This window comes from Rhincodon typus, chromosome 6 (assembly GCF_021869965.1).
Source record: "Rhincodon typus isolate 14 chromosome 6, sRhiTyp1.1, whole genome shotgun sequence".
Lineage (NCBI taxonomy): Eukaryota > Metazoa > Chordata > Chondrichthyes > Orectolobiformes > Rhincodontidae > Rhincodon > Rhincodon typus.
This window is the reverse complement of record NC_063337.1, coordinates 55,557,593-55,570,977: the sequence shown is the minus strand read 5'-3', so window position 1 is coordinate 55,570,977 and position 13,385 is coordinate 55,557,593. Positions and strand designations below refer to the sequence as shown.

General features: G+C 41.7%; 1 protein-coding gene across 2 annotated transcripts in view; it reads left to right on the top strand.

Annotated features, from left to right (window-relative positions):
* ccdc90b (coiled-coil domain containing 90B) overlaps positions 1–11,058 on the top strand; it is a 37,826-nt gene extending 26,768 nt beyond the window's left edge. For both annotated transcript variants that reach the window (XM_048598315.1, XM_048598314.1), the window contains exons 7-10: positions 700–771; positions 2,059–2,112; positions 9,885–9,999; positions 10,149–11,058. In XM_048598315.1, the coding sequence (XP_048454272.1) occupies positions 700–771; positions 2,059–2,112; positions 9,885–9,999; positions 10,149–10,207 (300 nt within the window). In that variant the 3' untranslated portion in view covers positions 10,208–11,058. The remainder of the gene's footprint in view (positions 1–699; positions 772–2,058; positions 2,113–9,884; positions 10,000–10,148) is intronic.
* Positions 11,059–13,385: the final 2,327 nt, after the last annotated feature.

Below are 13,385 nucleotides of genomic sequence, written 5' to 3'. Positions count from 1 at the left end.
TCAATGAAAAGTGTTTTGTTACCACAATCGGGCGCCATTTTGAGTTGCAAAAAAAAAAAAAAAAATTGCTCTATTTGAGTTCATCTTCAGTTCAAGCTGGGTCTCGAGCACTGCTCCAGGGCTTCTGAAAGGTGTTCCGGGCCTCAAGGAGTTCCCCACTCTGGTACACCAATGACAATGGCTTGCCTGCTGCCGCTGCCAAGGGTTCCTGCTCTGGGCACCACCACCACCGCAGCTGATGCCCTGCTGTCGTCTACAGTCCGGGCTCCTGGCCTACTGCAGCCATAGCGCCCACCCCCACAATCTCTTCAGGCACCACCAGAAGTTCGGGCTCCAGGCCTACCACTGCCAGGAGTCCCAATCCACGCTGCGGCTGCCACCCTGCCAACACTGCTCTGGCCTCAGATGAAGAAAGAAAAAGATAAAAAAAGGAGAGCAAGAAAAGGATGCAGTTGTCTGAAGCAGTTGGACTCAGAAGCCCCAACAGTACTTACCACGTCTGGGCTGCCATTTAACCAGATTTGAATCAATAAGTCTTTTATTCTCTCTCTAGATGCTGTCAGACCTGCTGAGCTACTCCAGCATTCTGTGTTTGCTTCAGATTTCCAGCATCTGCAGTATTTTCTTTTTTATTTGTCTATTTCTTGAGCACTTTTCCAAATTAATGTGAGCTGAGGATATGTAATCTTGGTTTTGTAGGATGAAATTAAGAAAATCAGAAGTGATACAAAACTGGACATGAACTTGGAGAAGAGCAGAATTATGGACACGGTAATGTGTCGTTGCTATTTCAGCTACCTTGTTGCTAATCTATTGTCTATGCGCTACCAACTTTGCTCCAAGTTCCTTCATAGAATGACACATGGGGAAACTGCAGTATTAAGGTCCAGCAGAGTTAGAGATGTGGCGAAAACTGAATGAAAACAAGGTTAAGAAGTTGGAGATAGCAAGAATTCAGATGCTGGAGTCAGAGTCAATACAGTGTGGAGCTGGAAGAACACAGCAGGTCAGGCAGCATCAGAGGAACAGGAAAGTCGACATTTCGGATTTACTGCCGTCATCAGGACCTGATGAAGGATGTAAATCCGAAATGTCAACTTTCCTGCTCCTCTGATGCTATCTGACTTGCTGTGTTCCTCCAGCTCCACACTGTGCTGAAGAGTAAAAAGTTATTTGGGCGGAGGGGAAAAAGGAGGCAGGGTAATTAATTTTGGGTAAAACAACTCAGAGGAGCTAATTAGCTGCAGGTGTGAAACATATCGACAGGGGACAATTGTAGTAAAACAAGTCAATTGGAGGAAACCATGGCAAAGAATATCATTTTGATAGAGGCCAAACTTCTGGGCAGTCTTTGGTGATTGTATGTTAAAAGTGGTTTTGAAATTCCCTTGATGTCCCTGTTGATTCCTGTCCATGAAATGGTGGTGTGGGCAGTGAACAAATTGAAAATGGGCTTTGAATGGTCTCGGTGCTGAATTTCAATTTTAAAGTGCTTCAAAATCGAAGAGCAATTAAGACAATATGAGACCATATTCCAAATGCTAAGTAATGATTTAATTGCAGTTGAAAAATTTTTTTCAGATCAAGAAAGGGAATTTTAAAATAATCTAAATTCCTTACTCATTTAATGTGATCGCAAAAATACACCTGTTCATTACATTAGCTGAACTGAAAAGTTTGCCCAAGATCTACTTAATGACTGTAAACTTAAAACTACAGGCTTAAACTACTACTAAAAAATGCAACCAATTGACTCTAAGTAATGATAACAAAACAGTTAATAGTTGAAACCATCTATCCCAGTGTCACCTGTCTCTTTAACAGTTACTGTACAGGATATACTAAGCACTATCGGGCTGAAAATTTTTTTAAGGGGTAATAACCTTCTACGCATTTTCAAATGGAATAAATCTACGTGCTCAGATCCATAATTGAGCATCCTCAACAAATGTTTAGATACGTAATGGAATTATCTAAACAAATGTGATCACCTTATCAGATCTTTTTGTTAAGCAATTATTAATACTTCACATCCATAATCACTTAATTTTTTATTAGTTTAGAGAGCAAGAGAAGCTGTTAATGACATCTAGAAATGAATTTACTGAACTGGTAAGTGGTTACAAGATTATTAATTCATAAATATGCAAGGTTTTAGATTCTGGCAAAGAAATGTGGATTATCACTCAATCTAGTGAATATTCTCACACTTGAAGTAATATCAGAATTTTTCCTTTATCATGCTATATTCAATTGTACAAAATAAAATTGTTGCAAATCCAAAGTGATTTAACAGAAAACATACAAAACAGGAGTGAAGAAAGTGATCAGGAAACTAACAAGGAACGATTGAAGATTTATAGAAATAACCATTCCAGAAAGGTCAGTTGAAGGAATCTAACAAGGAAAAAAAAAGCTTTTCTCATTAATTTTTAAAAAGTTTTAAAAAAAAAAACCTTTTCAAAGCATTTTCTATGGCCTTTTCTGCCTCAGCAACCAAAATCACTCATGTCCAAAGGATGGTTTGTAATATAAAACAACAAAAGTCTAGAATTTGCTGAAAAGAATGGTGTATGAATTAATGTGCAAGCAGGCAGAAATTTGTGACCAGGCACATGGTGAATTGTTTATTGCTATAGGCTGGCAGCTGATTTGTGCTGATCCACCATTAGCTTCATGGTAACAGAATTATGAGGGCCATGTGGCCCAGTGGTATTGTCTATAACTACAGCCAGAAGGTCTCTCTATTCAAGTCCAATCTATACCGCAGTATTCCCTCTAACATTCTTTTCCTCTGCATGGACCTCTGAGATCAGTATTTTCCAGAACCAGCAGTTATTGCTGCAGTCCATGTCGACACGCCAATCACTGTGTGTGGGCCTTTGGGTTTGCTGCACATATGGCCTAGCAGGAACGTTGCTGTGCAGAAAGTGTTACAACATGCTCAAACACATTTCTTAAAACCAAAAAACAATGTTAGGATTCTTCTGGCATTGTGGTATCACCCCTATCCCTGGGCTAGAAAATCTGGGCTTGAGCCCTACCTGCCAGCGAGGTGTGTCAGAACATGTCCAAACAAGCTGATTTAACAGCTGTGTTTCTTTCAGAAAAACAAATTTTGGGAGTCATGTGACTTTACCTCAGGGCCATAAGTTTTTTTTTGTGTTCAATTCCCACCTGCCCTGGAGGTGTATCATGACATGTCTGAGCAGGTTAATGTTTTTAACAGAATCCTACCCTAACTCTCCCTGTAGAGTTCCTGCACCTGCATGTTAATTGCCCATTAAACTCTTGACAGAAAGTTGTCTAGTAGTTCAGTGTAACTGCTTTTGGAGAGAAAGCAGAGTCAGTGTTTCAGGTCCAGTGATCCTTCTTCAGAACTTCAAATCATAGAATCCCTACAGTGCTGAAAGAGGCCATTCAGCCCATCTCTGTGAGGAGATCACAGCAGGGGTTCAGCTAAGTGGCTAGTTTTCTTTGTGTAAATCTACACTAGTGAGTAGAGTGGATTCTTTTTGATTTTATATGTTTTTTATTGAGATCTGTCTCTTGATCACACTTTAAAAATATAAAACATGGGTACTAAGTTAGCCTGGAGCAGTGTTTTTAGAGCAGTAGAACTGTGCTTTTTTTTTGGGTCTGTAGATTGTTAAGGCACAAAGATACCCTTTAGTAGAGTGACACGCTCCTCCTGGCTGATGTAGGAGATTAGAGAGAGTTTCCATGTTACTGATGATTGTCTGCAGGAAGTGTGTTTAGTTGCGAATCCTATCGGATCGCATGAATTGTTGCCTCCCTAGTGCCAGCATCAAAGATATGTCCGAGGGTGCCGAATATTCTCAAAGGGAAGAGGGACCAGCAGAAGTTGTTGAACACATTGGAACTAAGGACGGGATTGTGAGGAGAGAATTTAGGAAGTTAGGCAGGAATTAAAAAGGAGGTCATTGAGGGTAGTAATATCTGGATTACTCCTGGTCCACAAGCTAATGAGGGTAGGAATAGGAGGATCAAGCAGATGAAAGCGTGGCTGAGGAGCTGGTGCGGGGGGGAAAAGGATTCACATTTTTGGATCATTAGAATCTCTTCTGGGGTGGAAGTGACCTGTATAAGAAGGATGGATTGCACCTGAATTGGAAAGGGACTCATCTACTGGCGGGGAGATTTCCTAGAGCTGCTCAGGAGGATTTAAACCAGTAAAGGGGGGGGGCGGTGGGTGGGAGCCAGGGAGATAGTGAGGAAAGAGATCAGTCTGAGACTGGTAGAGTTGGGTAAAGGAATGAGTCAAACAGACAGGGCTAGCAAGAACAAAGTAGAGAACAAGGTAGGACTGATAAAGTAACTGCATTTATTTCAATGCAAGAGGCCTAACAGGTAAGGCTGATGAACTCAGGGCATGGTTGGGAACATGGGACTGGGATATCATAGTAATTACAGAGATGGCGTCAGGGATGGACAGGACTGGCAGGTTAGTATTCCAAGGTATAGATGCTACAGAAAGGGGAGCAAGAGAGGAGGGGGAGTGGCATTTTTGATTATGGATAACATTATGGCTGTACTTAGGGAGGATATTCCTGGGAATATGCCCAGGGAAGTTGTTTGGGTGGAACTGAGAAATAAGAAAGGAGTGATCACCTTATTGGGATTGTACTATAGACACTGCCCACCGCCCCCCAACACCCCACCAATAGTCAGTGGGAAACTTGAGAAACAAATTTGTAAGGAGATCTCTGTTATCTGTGAGAATAATAGGGTGGTTATGGTAGGGCATTTTAATTTTCTAAACACAGACTGGGACTGCCATAGTGTTAAGGACTTGGATGGAGAGGAATTTATTAAGTGTGTACAAGAAAATTTCCTGATTCAGTATGTGAATATACCTACTAGAGAAGGTGCAAAACTTGACCTACTCTTGGAAAATAAGGCAGGGAGGTGACTGAGGTGTCAGTGGGGGAGCACTTTGGGGCCAGTGACCATAATTTTATTAGTTTTAAAATAGTAATGGGAAAAGATAGACCAGATCTAAAAGTTAAAGTTCTAAATTGCAGGAAGGCCAATTTTGATGGTATTAGGCAAGAACTTTCAAACGTTGATTGGGGGCAGATGTTCACAGGTAAAGGGATAGCTGGAAAATGGTAAGCCTTCAAAAATGAGATAACGAGAGTCCAGAGACCGCATGTTGCGGTTAGGGTGAAGGTAAGGCTCGTAGGTGTAGGGAATGCTGGATGACTAGAGAAATTGAGGTTTTAGTCAAGAAAACAAAAAGCATACATCAGGTATAGATAGCGGGGATCGAGTCAAAGGCAGTAGGAGTATACACCAGGGGGAAGTCAACCGACCAACCAACCCACGCGTTCAGCACAGTACCCTATGTGTGACACCGGAGGAGATGGGATAGATACTAAACGAGTATTTTGCATCAGTATTTACTGTGGAGAAAGATATGGAAGATCAAGAACGTGAGGAAATAAATAGCGACATCTTGAGAAATGTCCGTATTACAGAAGAGAAGGTCTTGAACGTCTTAAAATGCATAAAGGTGGATAAATCCCTGGGACCTGATCAGGTGTACCCTAGAATCTTTGGGAAGCGAGGGAAGAGATCGCTGGGCCCCATGCTGAGATATTTGTATCATCGATAGCCACAAATGAGGTGCTGGATGACCGGATGTTGGCTAACCTTGTGCCACTATTTAAGAAAGGTGGTAAGGAAAAGCCAGGAAACTATTGACCAATGAGCCTGACATCAATGGTGGGCAATGAGATTGTTTGGATGAAATCCTGAGGGACAAGAATTTATGTGTATTTGGAAAGACCGGTACTGATTAGGGATAGTCGACGTGGGAAATCATGTCTCGCTAACTTGATTTGCGTTTTTTGAGGAAGTAACGAAGAAGATTGTGGAGGGCAGAGCAGTGGATGTGATCTATATGTACTTTGCTAACCAGTTTACCATGAAGAACCTTGTCGAACGCCTTACCAATGTTAGATCACACAGAATACAGGGAGAACTACCTGTTTGGATACAGAACTGGCTCAAAGGTAGAAGAGGACAGAGGCTGGTGTTGGAGGGTTGCTTTTCAGACTGGAGGCCTGTGACCAGTGGTATGCCGCAAGGAACGGTGCTGGGTCCACTGCTTTTTGTCATTTATATAAATTATTTGGATGTGACCATAGGAGGTGTGCTTAGTAAGTTTGGAGATGACACTATAAAATTTGGAGGTGTAGTGGACAACGAAGAAGGTTACCTCAGAGTACAACGGGATCTTGATCAGATGGACCAATGGGCTGAGGAGAGGTAGGTGGAGTTTAATTTAGATAAATGTGACGTGCTGCATTTTGGAAAAGTGTCGTGTGATTTCTGACCCAGGTTATAGTCCAACAGGTTTATTTGAAAACACAAGCTTTCAGAGACTTACTCCTTCAGGTGTTAGTGAGAGAGGTAGTATCAGATACAGAATTTATAAGCAAAAGATCAAAGGGTCACAAACCTAAGATGCTGTTAAATCTTTAATCAGTTAGGAGGTTTTAATTGATTAGTAGGTATATGTAAATCTCCGCATTCCTTTCTCAGTCCGGTCCTGAGAGAACTAAAGGTTCTATCAGTGTAAAGACCCCCCAGTCCAACACCAGCACCTCCACATCATGGTATTTTGGAAAGGCAAATCAGGGCAGGACTTGTACGCTTAATGGTAAGATCCTGGGGAGTGTTGCTGAACAAGGAGACCTTGGCGTGCAGATTCATAATTCCTTGAAAGTGGAGTCGCAGGTAGATAGGATAGTGAAGAAGGCATTTGGTATGCTTGTCTTCATTGGTCAGTGCATTGAGTGTAGAGGTTGGGAGATTATGTTGCAGCTGTACAGGACATTGGTTTGGTCACTTTTGGAGTATTGCATGCAATTCTGGTTTCCCTCCTACAAGAAGGATGTGATGGAACTACAAAGGGTTCAAAAAAGTTTTACGAAGATGTTGCCAGGGTTGGAAGATTTGAGCTATAGGGAGAGGCTGAATAGGCTGGGGCTATTTTCCCTGGCACATCAGAGGCTGAGGGGTGACATAGAGGTTTATAAAATCATGAGGGGAATGGATAGGATAAATAGACAAGGTCGTTTCCCTGTGGTAAAGAAGCCCAAAACTAGGGGGCATAGGTTTAAGATGAGAAGGAAAAAATATAAAAGGAACCTAAAGGGCAACTTTTTCACGCAGAGGGTGGTGCATATATGGAATAAGCTGCCAGAGGAAGTGGGAGGCTGGTATGATTACAGCATTTAAAAGGCATATGATTAGGAAGGATTTAGAGGGATATGGGCCAAATGCTGGTAAATGGGACTAGATTTATACAGAATATCTGGTCGGCATAGACGGGTCTGTTCATGCTGTTTATCTGCAATGACTCTAGTCTGCACCGACCATCTGAACAGTGTCCACCCAGAGTGACCCCCACGCCCCCGCCAAGCCCTGTAACTCCACATTTCCCATGGCTAATCCACCTAGCCTGCATATCTTTGGACTGTGGGAGGAAACCGGAGCATCTGTGGATACTTACGCAGACACAGGGAGGATGTGCAAACTCCACAGAGAGTTACCCTCGTCGAAGTTGGCCTCATCTGGACATTTTTGAATGCTCCCTTTCAAAGTTGGCCTCATCTGATGAGGCCAACTTCGACAAGGGAGCATCCAAAATGTCCACCTTCTTCCTCAACCGAGGATTCCCCAGCTCTGTTGATGACAGGGCCCTCAACCAAGTCCGACCCATCTCCCGCACTTCCGCCCTCACCCCTTCTCTTCCCTCCCACAACAGTGATAGGATTCCCCTTATCCTCACCCACCATCCCACCAGCATCCACATCCAGAAGATTATCAGATGCCATTTCCGCCAACTCCAGCGAGATGCCACCACCAGACGCATATTCCCCTCCCCTGCCTTGCCCGCCTTCCGCAGGGACCATTCCTTCCGGGACACCCTGGTCCACACTTCCTTCACCCACCCCCACAGCCCTACGGCACCTTCCCCTGTAACCGGTGAAGGTGCAACACCTGCCCATTTACCTCCTCCCTCCCCAGTATCCAAGGGCCCAAACATACCTTCCAGGTGAAGCAACACTTTACCTGCACTTCCCAGAATCTAGTCTACTGCATTCACTGCTCACAGTGTGGTCTCCTCTACGAGGGAAACTAAGCGTAGACTTGGCGACCGCTTCGCAGAAAATCTACGTTCTGCTCGCAAAAAAGACCCTGAACCACCTGTTGCCTGCCACTTCAACTCACCACCCTGCTTCCTGGCCAATAGCTCTGTCTCTGGCCTGCTGCATTGTTCCAGCAAAACCCAACGCAAGCTGGAAGAACAACACCTCGTTTTCCGCTTGGGACCCTACAGCTCTCCGGACTCAATATTGAATTCACTAATTTTAGGGCCTAAACTCTCCCATGTCCCAACCCCCTACCCCACACACCAGGCCTTGTTACCAGGTAGCCTGCCATTACACACCCCCTATTGTTAGTCACTAACAGTCCCCATTAACAACTATTCAGCCTCCCAGCCTGATCATTAGCAACTCCTTTGTCTGTCCAACTGTTCTTTTCTCTCTTTAGGCTCTATCTTATCGTTTACTTCCTACCCCACTCACCTCCCTATTTTCTGCATATAAATTGACATTTCCCAGCCACCGTCAGTTCTGAGGAAGAGTCACTGGACCCACAACGCTAACTCCGTTTTCTCCTTCACAGATGCTGCCAGACCTGCTGAGGTTCTCCAGCAACTTTGTTTTTTGTTCCACTATTCATCAATCGCGTTACAGCCAATTCGTGTTAGTGAAACACGCGTTATAGCAGAACTACATGTACAAGGTTACTCTGTACAGATTCTTCAGTACAATTTCTTAAGGGGGAGAAAATTAGAAAAATAAATAAATATAAAGTCTAGCATTACAAATCACTAGAAATAAGTTAGAAAAATAGAGTAATAAAAAGTGCCGAATAACAGTCCTTCCAACCCACTCCACGCTGGCATCTAGCCTCTAGTCCCTGCTCGGCTTTGAATCCCCTCCAGGCTGGGAAGCCACACCGGGCCACGACGAACTAAAGGACACTTTGCCAGGTCAGTGCTGAATCCAAGTCCACACTGAGGCCAGGAATCCGGATCCGTGCCTTTGAATCTACTTCACCGTTCATTAAGAGCATGGCCGATCCTGTTGTGCTCTCCTCTCCACTTTTCTGTCTCGTCCCATTACCCTGGACTCCCTTGTCTATCAAAAATCTATCTAACTCAGCCCCGAATAAATTTTAAAGTATGTCATCTCCACTACCTTCTGCGTAAGAGAATGCCATAGACTAATAACCCTCTAGGGGAAAACAAATTGCTTCCAGGTTTCACACACGCCCATTATTTGTTCCTTCTTTCTCAGCACCACTTCCATCCAGAGTTTGGCTGCTGCTGCTAGTACATCTGCAAAAATGTTAGTCCTCACACCCACTCTATTCCCACCTAACATTGAACAACTCCTGCTGTGTTCCTCCAGCTCCACACCTTGTTTTCCTAGGAATTCTGCATTTTTTTTTCTGCATGTACAGTGGCAACAGAAGTAGAACCACCTGAAAATGTCAATGATAAAAGGATTTGCATTTATAAATCACCTTTCACAACATCGGATGTAAAAATGTTTTATAGTTAATTAAGTTCTGAAACACAAAGTTGTAAAACCTGTCAAGCACATGATTGCACATCAAGATCCCACCAACAGCAATAAGCTGATGACTGACTAGTCTGTTTTAGTGGTCTGTTATTGTCACCTATTACCTACCTCTTGGGTGCAGAAATATGCAATTCCTCTAAATGCAATATTACCATTCCTTGTAGATTGACTTGTGATTTTTGTTGACCTTTTCAGAACTCAGACACAGACCGTGCCATCACCGAAACAAACAAAAAAATTGACACAGATGTGGCTTCACTTAAGACCATGTTGGAATCACTCAAACTGGAAACAATGAGGTATCTTGCAGGTAAGATTGTGAAAGTGGGGTGGTTCAACTTGAAAAACAAAACTGCTTTGATCTAGTCAGGCAGCTACACATTCTGAAATAATATGGTTTGGAATTCAGCATTATAGAAATGTCTACATTTATCTATTTTCTGCTTTATTATTCTACAGCATCGGTGTTCAGTTGCCTAGCAATAGCCTTAGGATTTTATCGGTTCTGGCAAAAATAGCAAATGAAAGATGATCTTCAGCAACAAGCAATATAATGGAACTTGATGATCTCGAAGACAATTCCATATAAAATATTAGGATTTTCCTGGAGACAATGATTGTTGATCTGTGTTTTTAGGAAAGTCTGTTATGTTCCATTAATGTTAATTATGTTTACAAATGATTCCAAAACTTGGTAGTGAGATGAGACACAATGTTGTTCTTTACTTGTAACATTCTCATATGAACTGATTTTGGCTGTTCTTAATCTATTGCTGATAAGAGTGGGATCATGGCGCAAAACTGATCTTGAACAGCTTCTTTATGCACATTGAATGTGTTGTGATAGTCAGCATTTGGTGCTGCTTTGAGGCCCTGATTCTAGCCTCTGGGTATTCTGTAGCTGAGCTTGCTATGCTGAATGTTGATACTTGGTTCTTCAGTAATAATGTAACCTTGAACAGAATTCTTTTTTACTTGCAATATTTATTGAAACTGATAAAAGTTAGAGAAGACTGATGGACCAGTATGTGGCAGCAGTTTGCAGGTAATTATGGAAAGTTATGAGAAACTAGATAGCCAACTATTTTGCCACAAAGCACGAATCCATCCACTATGTTACTGTTTGTGCTGAGAAACGAGAACAATTAAACCATTCATTCTTTGGAAAATTACAGGATAAACAATTAAGACAAGTTTTTTTTAAAAGTCACGGTGTAAAGAAAATTATCAAGTCAAGTCAATTTGATTAATAGTATAATCAAATGTGAATTAATAATATAATCAAATGTGAGTGTTGTAACAAATATTCCTTTTTAAAAGGAATACTTGTACTATATGTTCATAAAAATAAAGGACTTAAAGACAGTAATTTTAGTATCAATCCCTATCCATATGTGTAATGTGTACAATCTATAGAAGGAGCCAGTCTTAAGCAATGAAAATCCGAAAGTGACTACCTCTGTTTCATGTGTGATTGACTCAGATGTGAAAAAGATAGCTCAGATTGATCCAACACCAGCTTCTGTCCCACATGTTCTTTTTGTAACCTCTATTGGTCCCCTTCCTCCCAGTCATACCTCCACACCATTTCATGTTATTTTCATGCACATTTACTGCAAAGACAAACAGAAAAGTGAGTAACAACTCAAATTTATTTCTATATATACACAAACTCATTTTAAATAGCTGAGTGCATGGACCAAACATTGCTCAAGTACAAATATGACTTGTAATTTAGATGTGTATTTGCAGGTGTGTAGATTGTCACAAAATTATTTACTTCCCACATGTACATCATTGTGAGGAGTGAACAAGGAAAATGTCTGCTTGCTGTAGCATGCATGCATTCGAGGTGATGTGTACTTTGTAGCATGCTCCAGATTCAATTGGTCATCATAAAATTTGTCTTAATGGCAATTCATTCATTGGCCTTATGCCTGTGGAGGTTACCTTTTGGAGCTGATCATTGCACTTTATTTATCACAAGCCTTTGCTGCTTTAGTAACAAGAATGCATTTTCAATTGTTAAAATATCACTTGTACAATCATGTAGAGATGTAAATCACCAAAGTATGATCAGTGAAAGAAACTAAATATTTGGCTCCTGTTCATGTACCACCTAATCACAACGAAGACAACAATGATTGGTATATTTACATCACTTTATTTTATGCATTGTCTATTATTTGCCATCAAGACAAGACAAAAGAGAAGTTAATTAGTCCAATATAGACAACTAGATCCAGGTGTAGATGCAGGCATTTGAAAACAGCGATACAAAAGGAAAGGCAGAATTGAAGATTTTAAATCAGGATCTGAATCATGCCGTAGAGCCGGATTCAATTTTTCCCTGTACAATTGACATTTGATCATCTTTCCTCCGTGTGCAAAGTCACAGGAGATATAAAGACAACTACGTCATGCCAAGGATTTTCTAGTTGAGTCATGCTTGCTTTCTGATGCAACATTTTATCCATTCTTGGAAGATGGATATTGTTGCCAGAACGAAATTCCAAAACATTTTAAAGATTAGTTTTATTTATTCCAGCAGCACTTGGGCATTAATCCTCAACCAACCCCATCCGTACAGAACTACACTCCCTCCCCACCAATAAAATACTTCCAAAACCCTTGTCAACTACCTTCACAACATGTATCCACTCAATTCTTCTTTATTCACTCACATGATTAGGGCTTCTTTGGCTAAGCCAGCACTTATTGCCCGACCTTAATTGCCCAGACAGCAGCAAAGAGTCAACTACATTGCTGTGGGTCTGGCGTTACACTTATACTGAGGCAGGAAAGGATGACAGATTCAAAAACTTAAATTGCTGAAATAGCTCAGCAGGTCTGGCAGCATCAATGGAGAGAAATCAGGGTTAACGTTTTGGGTCCAGTGACTCTTCTTCAGAACTCAAACCCAAAACACCAACTCTGATTTCTCTCCACAGATGCTGCCAGACCTGCTGAGCTTTTCCAGAATTTGTTCCAGCATCTGCCGTTCTTTCGGTTTTTATTAAGGATGATAGATTTCCTTACCTTGAGGATTTTTAAGGGAGTCAGATTTTTCCAACAATTGACAATGGTTTCACGGTCATCAGTAGACCCTTTATTGAATTCAGTTCCACCATCTGCCATGGTGTGATTTGAACCTGTGTTCCCCCCAGAGCATTAGCTGAAGTTTCTGGATTAATAGTCTAGAAATAATACCACTAGGCAATTGCCTCCCTAAATTACCACAAACATGACAGTTATGGACAAATATGAAACCAGTTGACATGGGTTTTCAATGTATTTTGTTGGTCCATGGACCAAATGGCCTGCTTGTGTATGTTCTATGTAAAATTGCTGCAATAATGGGATTTTCAGTGTTAAAATCTTGAGAAATGTTAGTAATGCCTTCCTGTCCACCAGCTGTCTCTGTATCAATATGCTACTAATCAGCTGCTTCTTTCTTAAATATTTAAGTCTTGATTTTAACATTTCAGAGCATTTTATTTCCATTCTGTTTTAAGCCACCCAACAAGTCTGTTTAACACTACTCATTGTATCCAGAGTTTTCAGCTCTTCAACTGAATGACAAAATAGTTACTGCACAGAAATTCCCTGTGCACACCCTTCACTTTCCATTCTCTAATACTGTCCCTTAAATAGATGGCCTGAGGAACTGCCAGCAGACCCCTGCCAGTTTGACTG